The sequence below is a fragment of the Pantherophis guttatus genome, chromosome 4, assembly GCF_059756535.1.
Source record: "Pantherophis guttatus breed Tessera chromosome 4, ASM5975653v1, whole genome shotgun sequence".
Classification (NCBI taxonomy): domain Eukaryota; kingdom Metazoa; phylum Chordata; class Lepidosauria; order Squamata; family Colubridae; genus Pantherophis; species Pantherophis guttatus.
This window is the reverse complement of record NC_142066.1, coordinates 159002250-159017868: the sequence shown is the minus strand read 5'-3', so window position 1 is coordinate 159017868 and position 15619 is coordinate 159002250. Positions and strand designations below refer to the sequence as shown.

At 46.8% G+C, this 15619-nt stretch overlaps 2 protein-coding genes across 5 annotated transcripts in view; one reads left to right on the top strand and one right to left on the bottom strand.

The window, feature by feature from the left end:
* The window catches only part of LOC148114425 (uncharacterized), a 39237-nt gene extending 32029 nt beyond the window's left edge, over positions 1 to 7208 (bottom strand). The window contains exon 1 of the mRNA XM_087893700.1: positions 7074 to 7208. The gene's annotated coding sequence lies outside the window, so the exon portion shown is untranslated. The remainder of the gene's footprint in view (positions 1 to 7073) is intronic.
* On the top strand, positions 6220 to 14044 carry LOC148114424 (GTPase IMAP family member 3-like). Of its 4 annotated transcripts, none has more exons than XM_087894328.1 (6): positions 6239 to 6404; positions 7142 to 7178; positions 8799 to 8868; positions 9442 to 9469; positions 10156 to 10197; positions 12229 to 14044. In XM_087894328.1, exons 3-6 carry the CDS (start codon positions 8836 to 8838, stop codon positions 13065 to 13067), a joined length of 942 nt encoding a protein of 313 aa, XP_087750454.1. In that variant the 5' UTR covers positions 6239 to 6404; positions 7142 to 7178; positions 8799 to 8835; the 3' UTR covers positions 13068 to 14044. The 4 variants fall into 4 exon arrangements, with proteins under 4 accessions (XP_087750455.1, XP_087750454.1, XP_087750453.1 ...); XM_087894327.1 differs by having other exon boundaries at positions 7116 to 7178; XM_087894329.1 differs by lacking the exon at positions 7142 to 7178 and having other exon boundaries at positions 6220 to 6404.
* Positions 14045 to 15619: the final 1575 nt, after the last annotated feature.

The following is a 15619-nucleotide window of genomic DNA, read 5'->3' as shown; positions in this document are numbered from 1 at the left end:
TGATCGAAGTTAAGGATCAACGCATAACTCGAGCTCAATCTAAATTACTTAAACAAAAGCAACAACAACAACAGGAAAGACAAGACAAGAAGGGAGATAAGACTACTACACAAGAGACTGGAGCCATGGGGGGAGCGACTCCGAAGATCGTGGATGATATTCGGTTATTCTGCTCTTTGCTCCAGAAAGATGAAGATGATGCTTAAGTGTTTATCTTGGAATGTGAATGGGTTGAATTCAGCACAGAAAAGGAAGAAATTATTTACATATTTGAAACAATTTAATAATGATATAATTTGTCTACAAGAAACGCATATTACAGTTCAAGATCAAAAATACTTGATAAACTCCAAATTAGGAATACATTTTATATCTTCAACGTTGCAAAAAAAGAATGGTGTGGTTATCTATGTAAATAAGAAATTTACGGCTAAAGTTATAGAAACAGATGAAGATGGTAGGTTTGTAGCAATTGAATTACTTATAACATATGGCCAAATTCTTTTGATAGGAATTTATGCTCCCAACCAACAACAGGATTATTTTTATAAAATGTTACATACTAAAATACTACAATGGGACTATAGATCTATTTTAATTATGGGAGACTGGAATGGAGTAATAGACTCTAAATTAGACAAAAGAAGTTCAGCGAAATCTAGGATTAGGTTACCTCAGACCTTTTTTGATATGAAAGAAGATTTGGAACTAAAAGATATTTGGAGAATACATAATCCAAAAGAACTGGATTATACTTTTTATTCAGATAGACATAGATCCTTCTCTAGGATTGATTTTATTTTGTTGACAGATGATTTACTTGTCAAGACAAAAAGAACAAAGATTTTTCCAAGAACTTTGACTGACCATAGCCCAGTATGGATAGAAATTGAGATGGATAAGGTTGAGAGACGTTCTTGGAGATTAAATGAGAACTTGTTTAGATATGAAAAAAACACAACAGAACTTAAAAAGCATTTGAAAGAATTTTTTGAAATAAATTTGAATAAAGGTACCCCAATAGAAATTGTGTGGGACGCAAGTAAAGCTTATATGAGAGGGGTACTTATCTACATGAACTCTAAACATAGACTGTTTCGACAAAAGAAAAGATCTGAATTGGAAATAGAAATAAAGAATAAAGAACAGTTACTTATTAAAAATCCAACAGATGAAAGAATATGCGGTGCTATAAAACTTTTGAAAGACCAATTCCAAATGCTTATGGCGGAACAAGTTGCAACAAATTTACAATATGCGAAGCACAATACATTTTGTAACGCTAATAAACCGGGCAGATGGTTGGCTTACACATTGAGGAAAAAACAAAGTATACGGACTATTGATAGTATTGATATTGGAGGGAAAGAAATTTTTCAACAAAAATTAATCAAAGAAGCTTTTGTGGATTATTACACTAAACTATATGCCAAAGAGGAGGTGCAGAATGGACTTATAGAAAAATATTTAAACGATAAAAGAGTTACAAAAATTACTGATCAACAAAAGGAAAGAATGAATTATCCTATAACAGAGGAGGAAATAATAGTAGCAATTAAACAGCTAAAAACAGCCAAAGCTCCTGGTACGGATGATTTGACCGCAGTGTATTACAAAACTTTGCAAGCTGAAATGGTGGAACAACTCAGAGATTTATTTTGCAATATTCAACAAGGGGGTAAAATACCCCCATCATGGACAACAGCTTACATATCTTTGATACCAAAAGAACAAGTTGGTCCTAAAAAACCAGAGAACTACAGAACAATATCTCTTTTGAATACAGATTACAAAATCTATGCGAAAGTACTAGCCAACAGGTTGATGCCAGTAATCCAAAAGGTATTCATGATGATCAAGCGGGATTTATCGAGGGCAGACATATGAAGGATAATGTAAGGCAAGTAATAGATTTATTGGAATATCTTGAGAAGAATAAACAGATTCCTGCAGTGCTGGTCTTTTTGGATGCAGAGAAGGCCTTTGATAGAGTGGATTGGAATTTTCTACTAAAGACTTTAAAAAAGATGGATTTTGGGGATCAATTTATACAGGCTATTTCAGCAATTTACCAAGAGCAAAAGGCACAGATCATTATTAATGGAAGTTTTACAACAGAGTTTAAAATTGAAAAAGGAACAAGACAGGGATGTCCGTTGTCCCCACTTTTATTTATTTTAACACTAGAAGTCTTGCTAAATACAATACGGGATTCTAATATCTTGAAAGGTATAATGATTAGGCAAGAGGACTACAGAATAAAGGCATTTGCAGATGATCTGGTTGTTACCCTATCACAACCAATGGAATCAATAATCCTGATGAAGGACATTATACAAGACTATGGTAAAGTTTCAGGTTTTAGATTGAATCCAAAAAAGACTAAAATGATAGCTAAAAACATGACACAAGATCGTAAACATGAGCTTGAAAGGAGGGCAGGTTTTGAGACTGTACCTAAGGTAAAATATCTAGGAGTTCAGGTTGCAGAATCAAATATGAAATTGTTTCAAAATAACTATGAGGTGTTGTGGCGAGAGGTGCAGAAAGATATGGAGACTTGGAAAAAACTGCAGCTGTCTCTACTTGGAAGAATAGCAGCAGTTAAGATGAACATTTTGCCAAGATTTCTTTTTTTGTTTCAAATGATCCCGGTGCTTAAAAGTGATAAACATTTGAAAGTCTGGCAAACTGGAGTTAATAAGTTTGTCTGGAACGAGAAAAAGCCGAGAGTGAAATTGAAAATTATGCAAGATGTTCCAGAAAGAGGAGGTCTTAAACTTCCAAACCTACAGCTATATTATGATGCAGCAGCTTTAACTTTAGCAAGTGATTGGTTTGGAAGTAAAAAGGCTGGAATATTGAATGCAGAAAGTTTTGATCTAGAATTTGGATGGCATGCTTACTTATTTTATGATGACAAAGTTGATAAAGTATTTAAAAGTCATATACTTAGAGACTCTTTGATGAGAGTTTGGAAGAAGCACCGATTCAAATGGGATTATAAAATACCGCTATGGCTGGATCTTGGTCATACTTTGTGGAATACAAATATGTCACTCGGGGGGGGGGTTATACAAAGAGGTTCTTTTTACAGATGCGGGCAGATGGCAGCTGAAGACATTGCAGACACTGTTGGACGAAGGGATTAATTTAACTTGGTTACAATATAATCAATTACAATTGAGATGGAAAGAGGACCAAAAAACTGGTATTATGTTGCATGAGGAAGAATTGGTTAGACATATAAGAGAGAAAGGTCCAATGCATATCAAAAGGCTTTATAATGTTTTGCTAGAAAGGGACTCAGAAACTGAATTAGTTAAAGATTGTATGATTAAGTGGGCACAAAATTTTGAAGAACCAATGATGTTGGAAACATGGGAAAAAATTTGGGTTCAGAATGTTAAATTTACACAGTCGCAGAACCTGAGGGAAAATTTCTACAAAATGTTTTATAGATGGCATTTAGATCCCAAAAAGTTGTCATGTATGTATCCTAATGTTCAGCCAAAATGTTGGAGATGTGAATGTTTGGATGCTACGTATTATCATGTTTGGTGGACCTGTAGGAAAGTTAAGGCATTTTGGATAAAAATTTGGTGGGTCATGCAGAATGTTTTGAAGAAAAAAATTCAATTCTCTCCACAACTGTTTTTATTGGGTATAGTTAAGGGTTTTACATTGGGTGAAACAAAATTGATATTGTATATGATAACAGCAGCAAGATTGCTGATAGGTAAATACTGGAAAAATGAAGCTTTGCCCACTATCGAGGAATGGACTTTGAAGATGGCCAGTTTTGCAGAGATGGCGAAGATTTCAGCATATTTAAAAGATTGCTCACAAGAGACTTATGAATGGGAATGGAAAAGATGGATAGAATATGTTCAGAACAAATATCAAACTAGAAAGTATCAAATAGCTTTTATTTGAAAATAATGTATTAGAAATATTTTAATGTAATGAGGGTAAAAAGAAAAATTATAAAGGGGAGGGAGCGGTTCAAGTTTTTACATGTGTTATATTAAGGGGGGGGGTTGTGTTTTTTTTTTTCTTTCTTTCTTTACCAGTTATGAGTATATTATAGGGAAGTCTGGGGGGAGGGGAGGGTTAGGGAGGGTTAGGGAGGTTGGGAAGTTTGGGGGGGGGAAAGGGGTGAAAATGTAATTGTAAAACTTTTGCAATAAAAAAAAAAGTAAAAAAAAATTGACCACGCCCACCCAGTCACATTACCACCACCCCCACCGAGCCACACCCACAGAACCGGTAGTAACAACTTTTAGAATTCACCACTGTGCCTATGGCAGCCCGGGCGGGGCGGGGGGATCGATTGCGATGGCCTCCTGAAGAGCTCTGCCAAGGAAAATGGAGCTCGGGAGGGCCGCCTGATTTTGCTGGCAGAGGCACCGCGGGCCAGTCCTTTGCCGTTTCCAGGGCGGATCGGTGGGCTGGATCTAAGCACCCTGCAGGCCGGATCTGGCCCTTGGCCCTTGAGTTTGACAGCCCCTGCTCTGGGTGTTTTCAGATGACAGCACTTCATTTAGTGACCATTCAGTCACCCCAATACTGAAAAAAAGTGGCTTATGATCACGTTTTTCATACTTACGACCGTTGCCACATTCCCCCCCCCCACGGTCACATAATTGAAATTCAGATGCTTGGCAACTGATTCATCTTTACGACGGTCACAGCATGTGTCCTCCTCTTGGGTCAGGTGATCTCCTTTGGTGACCTCCTGGCGAGTCCAGTCACTGGGGAAAGCCGGATTCACTTAACGAATCCATGGGACTCACTGAACAACTGGAGTAATTCGCATAGGAACCGTGGCAAGAAAAACGAGGCAAAATTCACCAAACAAATGTCTCGCGTAGCGACAGAAATATTGGGCTCCGTTTTGGATGTAAATGGAGGACTACCTCTCTGCCTTTCCTAAGACCTTCCCCAGGTATTGATGTCAGGCTGGCCGGTCTGCAGGTTTCTGGATGTATTCCCCCCCCCCCCTTATTTCTGGAAGATGGGAATGCTCCAGGAATTTCCCGGGGCTCCGGGATCTTTGAAAGAGACGGTTCAACAGTTCATCCAGCTCTGTCACAACCTGGAAAGATACGAACCCCTGGCCTGATCGGTCTCTGCTAATGTTGCAGTCATAGAAACCACAAATAAACCTCCTTCCTTCCTTCCTTCCTTCCTTCCTTCCTTCCATTATTTATTCATTCATTTAATTAATTTTATTTAATTGTATGTATGTATGTATGTATGTATGTATGTATGTATGTATGCATGCATGCCATCCAGGGAAGTGTTGACTCTTCCTGATCTCCTCATTTGGTTCAGCTCCTTGACTCACTGTTGAGTCTGGAAGCTGCCTGGGTTGCCCACGTTTCTCATTAGGCTCTCCTGCCCAATGGAGGGAATGTGCAGAGGGAAGACTGGGAGCCCCTCAAATCCTCTTGGGAATGAACAACCAAGGGGTGTGTGTGTGTGTGTGTGTCTGAGAGAGAGAAAAAGAAAGAGACAAAGAGAAAATGAGAAGAGAGAGAGAATAAGAGACAGAGAAAGAATAAGAGAGAAAAAGACACAGAGGTAGAGAGAATGATGAGAGAGAGAGAGAAGGAGGGAGAGAAAGTAAAAGAAAGGGGGAGAGAGAGAGAATGAGAAGAGAGGGAGGGAGGGAGAGAATGAGAGGGAAAGAAAGAAAGAAAGAATAAGAGAAAGAGAATAAGAGAGAGAGGAAGGGAGAAAGAATGAGAGAGAGAGAGAGAGAGGGAGAGAAAGAGAGTATAAGAGGAAGAGAATAAGCAAGAGGAAGAGAGAATAAGAGAAAGGAGAGAAAATAAGAGAAAGTGAAAGAGAGACTAAGAGAAAGAGAGAGAAAAAGAGAAAAAGGGAGAATAAGAGAAAGAGAGGAAGAGGAAGAGAAAGAATGAGAAGAGAGATAAAAAGAGAGAGAGAGAGACGGACTGGACGGAAGGACAGCCGCCATCTCGCAAGGAGAGCTCAACGCATTAGTCCTGCTGCACAACCGGCTGTTGTGATCAAACGCTCCGGGGTTGTGTGACTCCCTCCCGGTTGCCGGGAAGAACGGACTAGGCAGGTCTCCAAGTGTCCAGCGGTCCAAGCCAGGAGAAAACGGGGAGGGGCGGCATCCCCCAGAGACCTTTGAGCCCCTCCCCTCCACTGGGCGGGATGAACTGTGGCTGCGCCAGTGCAGCCCGCCCCACACCCCGCACCCCACACCCCCAGACACAGCAATACACAAGCGGGGGGGAGGAGCGAAGTGGAACTAAGCCCCCTGCCCGACCGGGGACGCTCCGAGGCGCAGCAGCTGGCGATCCTGCGAGGCGCGTGGGGAGATCCAGAGCCAGACGGGGGTCGCGCGCAGGTTTCCCGCAGCAGGGCAGGTGGGAATGGTGGGGGGAGGTGAGGAGGGGGTCCGCCCGGGGAGAAGACGCTCCCGGGATCTCCCGGGATCCCAAGGCGAACAGCATCCCGAGAGACGCGCAAACAAGGGCGCAGTCTTCCCCGCAGACCCCTCCCCGAGATTTCGAAGAAGAGGCTCGGACGGGGTGCCTCTCGGGGATGGTGGTCCGCGGAGACCCCTTCCCTCCCGCTCTTTGCCTTCCTCCCCCACCCCTACGTCGCCTTCTCGGCCAGGAGTTGCGACCCCCGCCCTTCCTCCTCCCAGGACTTTCGCTTTCTGTTCCGTCGGTCAGCTGTTCCCACCGCTCGGCTGTTCTGTTTTTCGGGGGGGGAGGGGGCATGGAGGACGGAGGGGAACTGCCCTCCCCCTTTTAAAGGGCGGCGCAGAAACTCCCGGAGCTTTTTCGGCCCGAGTGGGGAGGGGGAAGCGGTTTGGAGCGTCGCTTGAAAGCGGAGGGAGAGGCATAGCCAATCCAGTGGGGAACCAAAACAAACCCCGCCGCCCGAAGCTTGCACAAAGAGAGTGACGCAGCGCACCATTTACTGCTAAGACAAGTCTGGAAGGACAAGTCCCCCAATCTTCCCCAAACGCCTGCTTCCCCTCTTCGCGTGCTTTGTCTCCTCCCCCCCCCCTTTCCTTTAAAAGTTACCTTTTGCCCTGGTTTCTTCATACCATTTGCATTTCGCCCTAGCGCATTCTACACCTGTGTTCCACCAGAATTCCTGCGGCCCTTGGATTGCGTTCCATGAGCCTGGTAAGCTGAGACAAGCAGCTAGGGCAGGGCTGTCGAACTCCGGCCCGTGGAGCTGCTCTGCAAAGAGCGAAGGACTGGCCTGCGGGGTATCTGCGCACGGCCCTCCCAGGCCCCGTTTCCGCTGTGATGGCCTCCTGCAGCCCTCTGCCAGCGAAAATGGAGCTCGGGGAGGCTGCACATGGTCTGCCCGGGCTCCGTTTTCAGCCGCGAAGGCTTCCTGCAGCCCCTGCCAGCAAAAACTTAACCCGGGCGTGCCACACACAGCCTCCCCGAGCTCCATTTCCGCTGGCAAAGGGCTGCAGGAAGCCTTCGAGGACGCAAAATGGAGCCTCGAGTGATGTCGAGCTGGCAATGCCCACTCCTGCCACGCCCATCTCGGCCATGTTCCCCACCTCCCAGGTAAAACACAACCCTGATGTGGCCCTCAATGAAATCCAGTTTGAAGCCTCTGGACTAATGGGCAAGATTGGGCGGTTAAAACTCTCTCATTAACCGAAAATGTAACGGAAACCTCACAGAAGACTAGTCGGTTTTCACCAACTCCGACTTGCTTTTTAGAACAACCGGACTTTTTCCGTCCTTCCAGCCTGGGCCTTTTCCCCCTGAGTGTCCCAATGCGCTATTGACCTTCTAAGCCAGGGGTGTCAAACTCGATTTCATTGAGGGCCACATCAGGGTTGTGTTTGGTCTTGGGGGAGGGGGGAGGGAAGCATGGCCATGGGGTATGGCCATCTAGACATCACTTGGGGTGGGGGTGGGGGTGCGCCGGTGGCCTGGAGTGGGGGGGAGGATCCAGTGGTGAAATCTAAAATTTGTTACTACCGGTTCTGTGGGCATGGCTTGGTGGGGGGTTAATGTGACTGGGTGGGCGTGGCCAATTTTTTATTTATGTTTTTACTTTTAAAACCATTTTTTCTACAACCTCTTCAGCGAAAAAATGCTTTCAAAAGGCTCTGATAATCCCAGCTGAGTTGCCTGATTGGCAGAGGCTTTTTTTCTTCTAAATGCCTCTGACGATCAGGCGACTCAGCTTGGATCGTCAGAGGCATTTAAAAGGAAAAAAGCCTCTGAGGATCGCGTGGCTCAGCTGGGCAATGGGGGAGGCAGGGATTTTTGCTACCGGTTCTCCGAACCACCGGCCTCTATCGCTACCAGATCGGGCGATCTGGTCCGAACCAGGAGCATTTTGCCCCTGGGAGGATCCATTGTGACAGCCTCCTTCAGTGCTCTGCCAGCAAAAACAGAGCTTCGGAAGGCCATGGGCAGCCCTCCTGAGCTCCGCTTTCGGCTGCGACAGCCTCCTGCAGCTCTCTGCCAGGAAAATGGAGCTCAGGGGGCTGTCGCAGCCAAAAACGGAGCTCAGGAGGGCCGTGCGTGTGTCTGGAGTTCCTGCGGGCCAGATCTAAGCACCTCGGTCTGGGTCAGCCAGGGGGCAGGGGGACGCAATTAAAGTGAGAAACCTGGCACCTTTTTGGTGCAAGATGGCCCAGGGGGCGTCGCTAGAAAATGCAGGGAAAGCTCCCGTTTTCTCCTCCCCCCCAAATGGGGCCTTGGGCAGTCCCTCCCTCACCTCAAGAAGGGGGTCTCTCTCCCCCCATCTTTTCTCTTCTATCCCCGCAGTCCGGGCTGACGGGATTGGCATCAGCAGCAGCTGGAAATGGCGTTGCAACAGCTTTGGAGCTTCGTTCTGGTAAGTGTGAGAAGTGTGTGTGTGTGTGTGTTTTGGGAAAGGCCCTCTGCTCTGGGCGTGGCAGAATTTGGGGGCTGGGCAAACATCCAGCCCCCGTTTCCCCCCCTCCCCATCATACGCCAGACCAGCCCTGTCTGATTTTCTAATAATGAGGGGCAAGCAAGGCTCTGAAGCTAAACTGTGCAGTGCCCCCCAAAAGAAAGGATGCCTCCCCCTGCCCCATTTCCCTCCTCCCCCTTTTCCCCTCCCCCTTCCCTCCCTGCCACTCCTTTCCTTCCTTGGTGGTGGGTCCCTTCAGAGCATCTCAGCCCCCCCCCCCCCCCCAGCCCCTTAGCAGGAGGCGGGAGATTTCTCCAGAGCAGCTTCAGGGCAGTGTGTTGAATGGGGTTGGGGAACCAGCGTGCCATTTCTGGGCACAAAGAGCAGAGGCAGGGGGTCGAAGGGGCTGTCTCTCTCAGGGCAGAAAGGGGAGGGGCTCCCTCTGCCCCACTGGACACGCCAAGGTGCTGGAGGGGGGGAAGGCAGGGGAGGGGAGAGTCATTTCTGACCCGTGTTTTCTTTCCACTCTTCCAGGGAGCTGAGGATGAGGAGGAAACCCCAGGTAAGCAAGGAGGGCACCATGCCTGGCTTATGGGGGCGTGGGGGGGGGCTGAAGAGCAGTGAAGAGGATTGGGGGCCCGGAGGCTAAAACATACAAAGAACATACATACGGTTGCAGGAATTGGGTCTGGCCCAGTCTAGAGAACTAAGGGTGGAGGGACTAAGGACTAATGTGAGGGAGCAGACAGGACAGCACCCTTCCAGGATTTGAAGGGCTGCCCTGAACAGCACTGATGACGTTCCCTAGTTGGGTCATGAAACTTTGGCAAGAAAACAACCAAACTCCGCACCAAAGACCTCCCTGTTGCCCTCCCCCTCCTCCTCTTCTCCACAACCCAACTCTCTTCTAGCACTGATGACGTTCCCTAGCTGGCCATGAAACCTGCAAGAAAACCATCCAGCTCAGAGAGCACCAAGGATCCCACAGTTCTCCTCCTCCTCCTCCTCTTCCTCTTCCTCTTCCTCCTCTGGAAATCCACTCCCTTTTAACACTGACGATGTTCCCTTGTTGGGTCATGAAACATCTATTCTCTATTTTATTCTATTATTCTGCATTCTGTTCTGTTCTGTTCTTCTATTCTATCCTATCCTATGAGACACACACCCTGACATCCCCTCCCTCCCCCCACCCCTCCCGGCTTCTATCCAGTTCCAGATTCCGTGATTGATGCTCTTCCTTGTCTGTAGGGAAAGGTCCGGATGAAGACTTCGAAGAGCTGACGATGGAAGGTAATTCTTGTCATCTCCTTGACTTAGGAAGGGTCTCTTAGCAGCTGTTTTGTGTGATAGTGGATATCCCACTCCCCCCCCCGGAAAAAAGTTTCTGAGACTCCTGAAATTACACTGTGATGAGCCGGGAGGAGGCGCAGAAGCAATACAGCCAGAGAGCAGTTCCAACTCCCCTTTATTACTCCGACTTGTCCCCCAAGCGTCCCCGCGTTTCCTGCAAGTCCTGGAGCAAAGCTCTCCCATGGACCCCCCCACCCCCCTGACAGCCTCTGGCAGCCGGTAGTCCAGCAAGCCAAGTTAGCAAGGCAAAAACCGAGGCAGGAAGTCCAGCCAGGCAGGCAAACTCGGCAAGGCACACAAGACAAAGCACAGCAAAATCTGGACGTCGGCAACGGATTCAATGCTTGTTCCCTTCCCACAACGTCTCTTTAAGTCTTATTCCCCACGGAGCTACTCTGGAAACAATGAAGGACCAGCCCGCCGTGCCTCTGCCAGAGAAAACAGTGCTTGGGAGCGCTTCGTGCCCCTCCCCAAGCTCCGTTTCCGCTGGCAGAGGGCTGCAGGAGGCCGCCGCAGCTAAAAACGAATGTGGAGCTGGCCACGCCCCCACTGCCCCTCCCCCCAGCCCCTCGAGGTCAAACACAACCCTGATGTGGCCCTCAAAAAAAAATTGAATTTGACACTCCTGGTTTACAGAGTCAGCCTCTTGCCTCTCTCCCCCCCCCCCACCTCCCAACGATCTGGGTCCTCCTTTGACTGACCTCGGAAGGACGGAAGGCTGAGTCGACCTTGAGCCGGTCCGGATCGAACTGCGGGCGTTATGGTGCAGTACTGCATTCTAACCACCATGAGACACGGGGGCGCAGTAGAGGCTCTCGAGCACGGGGCTGGATTAGAAGACCTCCCAGGTCCCTTCCAACTCTTGTTATTCTGTATTCTGGGATGGCCTGTTGGGACATTGTTCGGACATTAAATTTAGTGGCTGGAAGAGTCAACTTTACCCTGGGCTGGAAAACGCAGGTGTGGTGGACTACTTGGAGAGTCCTGGCTCCTGCCTGAGTCAATCTGTGCTGTGATTGGTTGCCTTAAGGATAGAGGAGGCGTTTCCTTCCTTCCCCCCTCGCCACCTTTATTCTGCATGTTCCGTATGCTATTCCCCTTTATCTTGTCTGCGGCGAATATCAATGGAAAATATATTTATTTACACAAAAATGCACGCGCAGGACCGAGCAGCCCATGCACACACACACACACACACACACACACACACACACACACACACACACATGCACTCCACACATGGAGCCTCCTCCTCTGCATTGGGGGAGTCCCACATGAAAAGGCACAAACCGAAATGACGATTGGGTCTTGAAAGCACACGTATACTCACTTACGGATTGCCTCAAAGTAGGAGCGAGGGACGACATGAATCTCACAATGTAGATCTGGGTCCGGTGGCATTCTCAATTCAGAGCCTTCAGAGAGGCTGCTCTGTGTGTGTGTGTGTGAGAGAGAGAGAGAGAGAGAGAGAGAGAGCACTCTGCTCCGGGACTTGCCATAAATATGGGAGCGTTTGGGGGAAAGTTGGAGCATTAAAGGGGAGTTTGAACTCTTAGCTGGCTGTGTGGTCTTCATGTCTTGTCCCGGGTCATCACACCTGGCCCAGAATTCTCATCACGCACCACATATCAGCAGCCCTGAGCCTCTTTTGGGTCAATCTCAGTTTGCTTAGACCCAGCTTTGCTCATGGAGAGGGAGGGGGGCTGGACACAGTGGCTGTATTCAGCTGCTAAAGTGGGGTTCGCACGTTGTGGGAATCTGCATGGCTGAGCAGCCCATTTTAGCAACTCTGGGAGATTCACACACACACACACAAAAACCATCATTGAATCACTTCAGGGCACGGATGACTCTTTTCCGAAATCAGCTGGTTCAATGATGCCCCAACATGGATTATGCCCCCCCCTTTCTTCCTGGGCTCGTGAGAAATATTTTGATTCCTCTTTATAATATTGTCTTCCAAACCCACAGGGGTGGACAACGAACTCCGGCTGATCCTGGTTGGAAAATCCGGAGGCGGGAAGAGTGCCACGGGCAATACCATCCTCGGCCGGAGGGAGTTCGAGTCCATCTTGGCGGCAAAAACCATCACCCTGAAGTGCCAAAGGGGGCAGGGAAGCTGGAAGGGCAGGAAGATCTCCGTGGTCGACACGCCCGCCATGTTTGATTCTGAAGATTATGATGAAATTGTGCACGATGAGATCAGGGATTGTGTCAAACTCTCCCGGCCTGGCCCCCATGCCCTGATTTTTGTAACCCAGGTGGGGCGCTTCACCGCAGAAGACGTGGCTGCGGCAAAGTGTGTCCAGCAAATTTTTGGGGCTGAGTCCACCAGTCACATGATCCTCCTCTTCACCTGCGTGGAGGATTTGGGCGGGGAGCCCCTGCAGGAGTACGTCCAACAGTCCGACAACTGGAATCTGCGGGAACTGATCCAGCGGTGCGGGAACCGCTTCTGCGGGTTCAACAACAAGTCCAAGGGAGCCGAGCGGGAGACGCAGGTCTCGGAGCTGATGGAAATGGTGGAGAGAACCGTTTATGAGAACGGGGGGAGATTCTACATGAACCACCTGTATGAGGTGCCCAACTTATGGGACGCACACATCCAGATGTTGAGTGAGCAGAATCAACTGGCAGAGGGAATCAAATACATGCTCTTGATCTCTCTAGAAAAGTTCATTTCAGTGGGTCAATTCCTGTTATCATTCTTAGATGATGACATGAATGCAGACAGAGGTCCCCCTCAACTTACAACCAGTACTTCTCTGACCGTTCCGAGTTCTAACGGCCCTGAAAAAACAGACTTTTGATCATTTTTCACCCTTACGACCATTGCAACATCCCCAGGATCATGCAATCAAAATGCGGGTGTGTGGCAACTGACTCATCTTTATGATGGTTACAACGTCCCGGGCTCACAGGATCCCCTTTGGCGAATCCAGTCGGCAAAATCCAGGGGGATTCAGTGAACAACTGTGTTACTAACTTCACCCCTGCACCAATTCGCTTAAGAGCGGTTGCAGGCAAGGTTATAAAATGGGCCAAGCTCACTTAACCGTCTGCTGAACAACAGAAATGGGTTCATTTGGTTCAGCTGTGGTTGTAAGTTGAGGTCTTCCTGCATCGGAACTTCACCGTTCCTCCAAATCCAGAAATGATGTGATTTTTTAAATTCTGCCTTTCTTCGCTAGAGAAATAAACAATTGCAGAGCTGGTGTCCTCTCCACTTCTCTTTTGCCTTTGACTGCTGAAATGTGTGGGGGGGGCGGAGGGGGGATCAGCCAGGGGTCTTCCTCTTTGAAGACCCTCCGCCACCTTCTCAACGGCAGCAGGACCCTGCCCCATAGCCTCTCAAGGCCAGCCTGGCCTAATGTACAATTATGATGATAATATTGATAGAATAAATCTGAAAAGAAATTGAAAGAAAGTATATAATTATGTATAAGAAAAGTACATTTTATATTATGTGTATAAAAATAAAACTGAAAAAACTTATTAAAAGAGAATATATATGATTAAAAATGGAGAAAATAGAATTTGAGGGCAAAAGAAGATATTGTTTATTGAAATAAGAATAGAAATGTTAAGATTTGATTAAAAATATGGAAAAAACACTTTGGCAGAAATTGTAACTAAGTAAAATATATTTGGATATGATAAGTTGTATATGATATGATATGATATGACATGATATGATATGATATGATCAATACTATGTTTCATAAAATATGTAGGTGTGTATTAGGGGAGAAAAAAACTAATAAAACTTGATTCAAAAAACCAAAAATTTCAAGCTGTGTCAATTTATCAAGCCCGATCACATAGTTTCATAGCGGAGCACGGGTATTCACCTAGTTTAATATAAACGAGGGTATTATTATTAGAAATATATGTTTGTTAAACATAACAAATATGATGAATAATATTTAATAAAAGATGTTATTATTGTGTATTTAAACTATGGAGATTGGCATATAAACAACAGAATTACTGATTAAACAAAAAATAAAAGATGATAATTCAAAACGCATATGTGACAATATGCTAAATGTGACAAATATGATTAATAATGCCTTAGTTGTATTATATAGAATATGGTGATTAATATAAAGGCAATCTATTGAAATATATAAGGCTGTATGTATGTTGCACGACTTCTTCTGCAGCTGCTTGCAGCCGGATTCAATGTGGTGCTTCACGCCGGTGTTGCTGCTCGCGGCAGGATGCCACACTGTGCCTTGCGCTGGTGCCACATCTCACGGCAGGACCCCGTGTAGCACATCACTAACCCTAACCCTAACTGTTGCGAACCGGTAGTAAAGGTAAGTAGAACTCACTCCTGGACTAGATGACCTTTAAAGTCCCTTCCAACTCTGTTAATCTGTTAGATTCCCCACCAGCCCTCAAGGAGTTTCCACAGAAGGTTGTGGAGAATAATAGAGCTAAGAATCTATGGGAGTTCCGGATCCAGATTGACAGGCAGGCTGTCAGACTGCGGTGCTATCTCAATCATTAAATGAATTTCCAAACTGCCAGTCTTTAAGGAAATCTTTCTTTAATTGAGCTCAGCCACCGGATCATGACTCCACGCGGACAAGACTGACCTTTTGCCTCCCTTTCCGACCCCCAAGTCTCTGCTTCTCATTGGCTGTCTTCCAAGTCCTTCTTCAGACTTCTTTTCCCCGTCATTTCTCAGGAATGTGCCCCCTCCACTTATCTCCACGACAACCAGGCTTCAAAGGGATTTTGCAGGCAAAAGTTTCAGAGTTTATCTTTTACTGTCCTCTGCTCTCTCTGTCTATGCCAGCGTTGCAACACTGACACGCATTAGATAATCAACCAGGCAATGTAGTAGTAGGCAAATTAATAGACAAAGACCAGAAGAGCTCAGGTGGCCGGGAGGCCACACAAGTGGATGGGCAAGGTGAAGTGCCCCTCAACGTGAATGATCATGCCCACCTAGTCATGCCTTTCCAGCCGGTCATTAGGGCAGAGAACCAGTTGCTAAATTATTTGAATCCCACCAGTGGTTGAAGTGAGGGGTTCTTTTACTGAAAGGTGCTGGTTGCAGTAGAGTAGACTAGAACTGAATTGCCCGTGCTCAAACAATAGAAAGTTTCCCCCACATCCCAGCCCTCCCCCCATGACCAGTCCCTCTTCAGCCAATAAGAGTCTGCCTAGCTTGTTTTGAGAACGCTGAGATGTTGAGGGTAATTCACATTTTCCTGTGCGCTGCTCCCACTATCCATGCATGGGTTAATCCTTCAGTGCTTGGCAACAGCTGAGTGAAAACAAAAGGCTTTTGTTCCCCTTTCCGGCTCCCAAGCCACGCCTCTGGTCCCATGATCCCCCAGTCTTCACT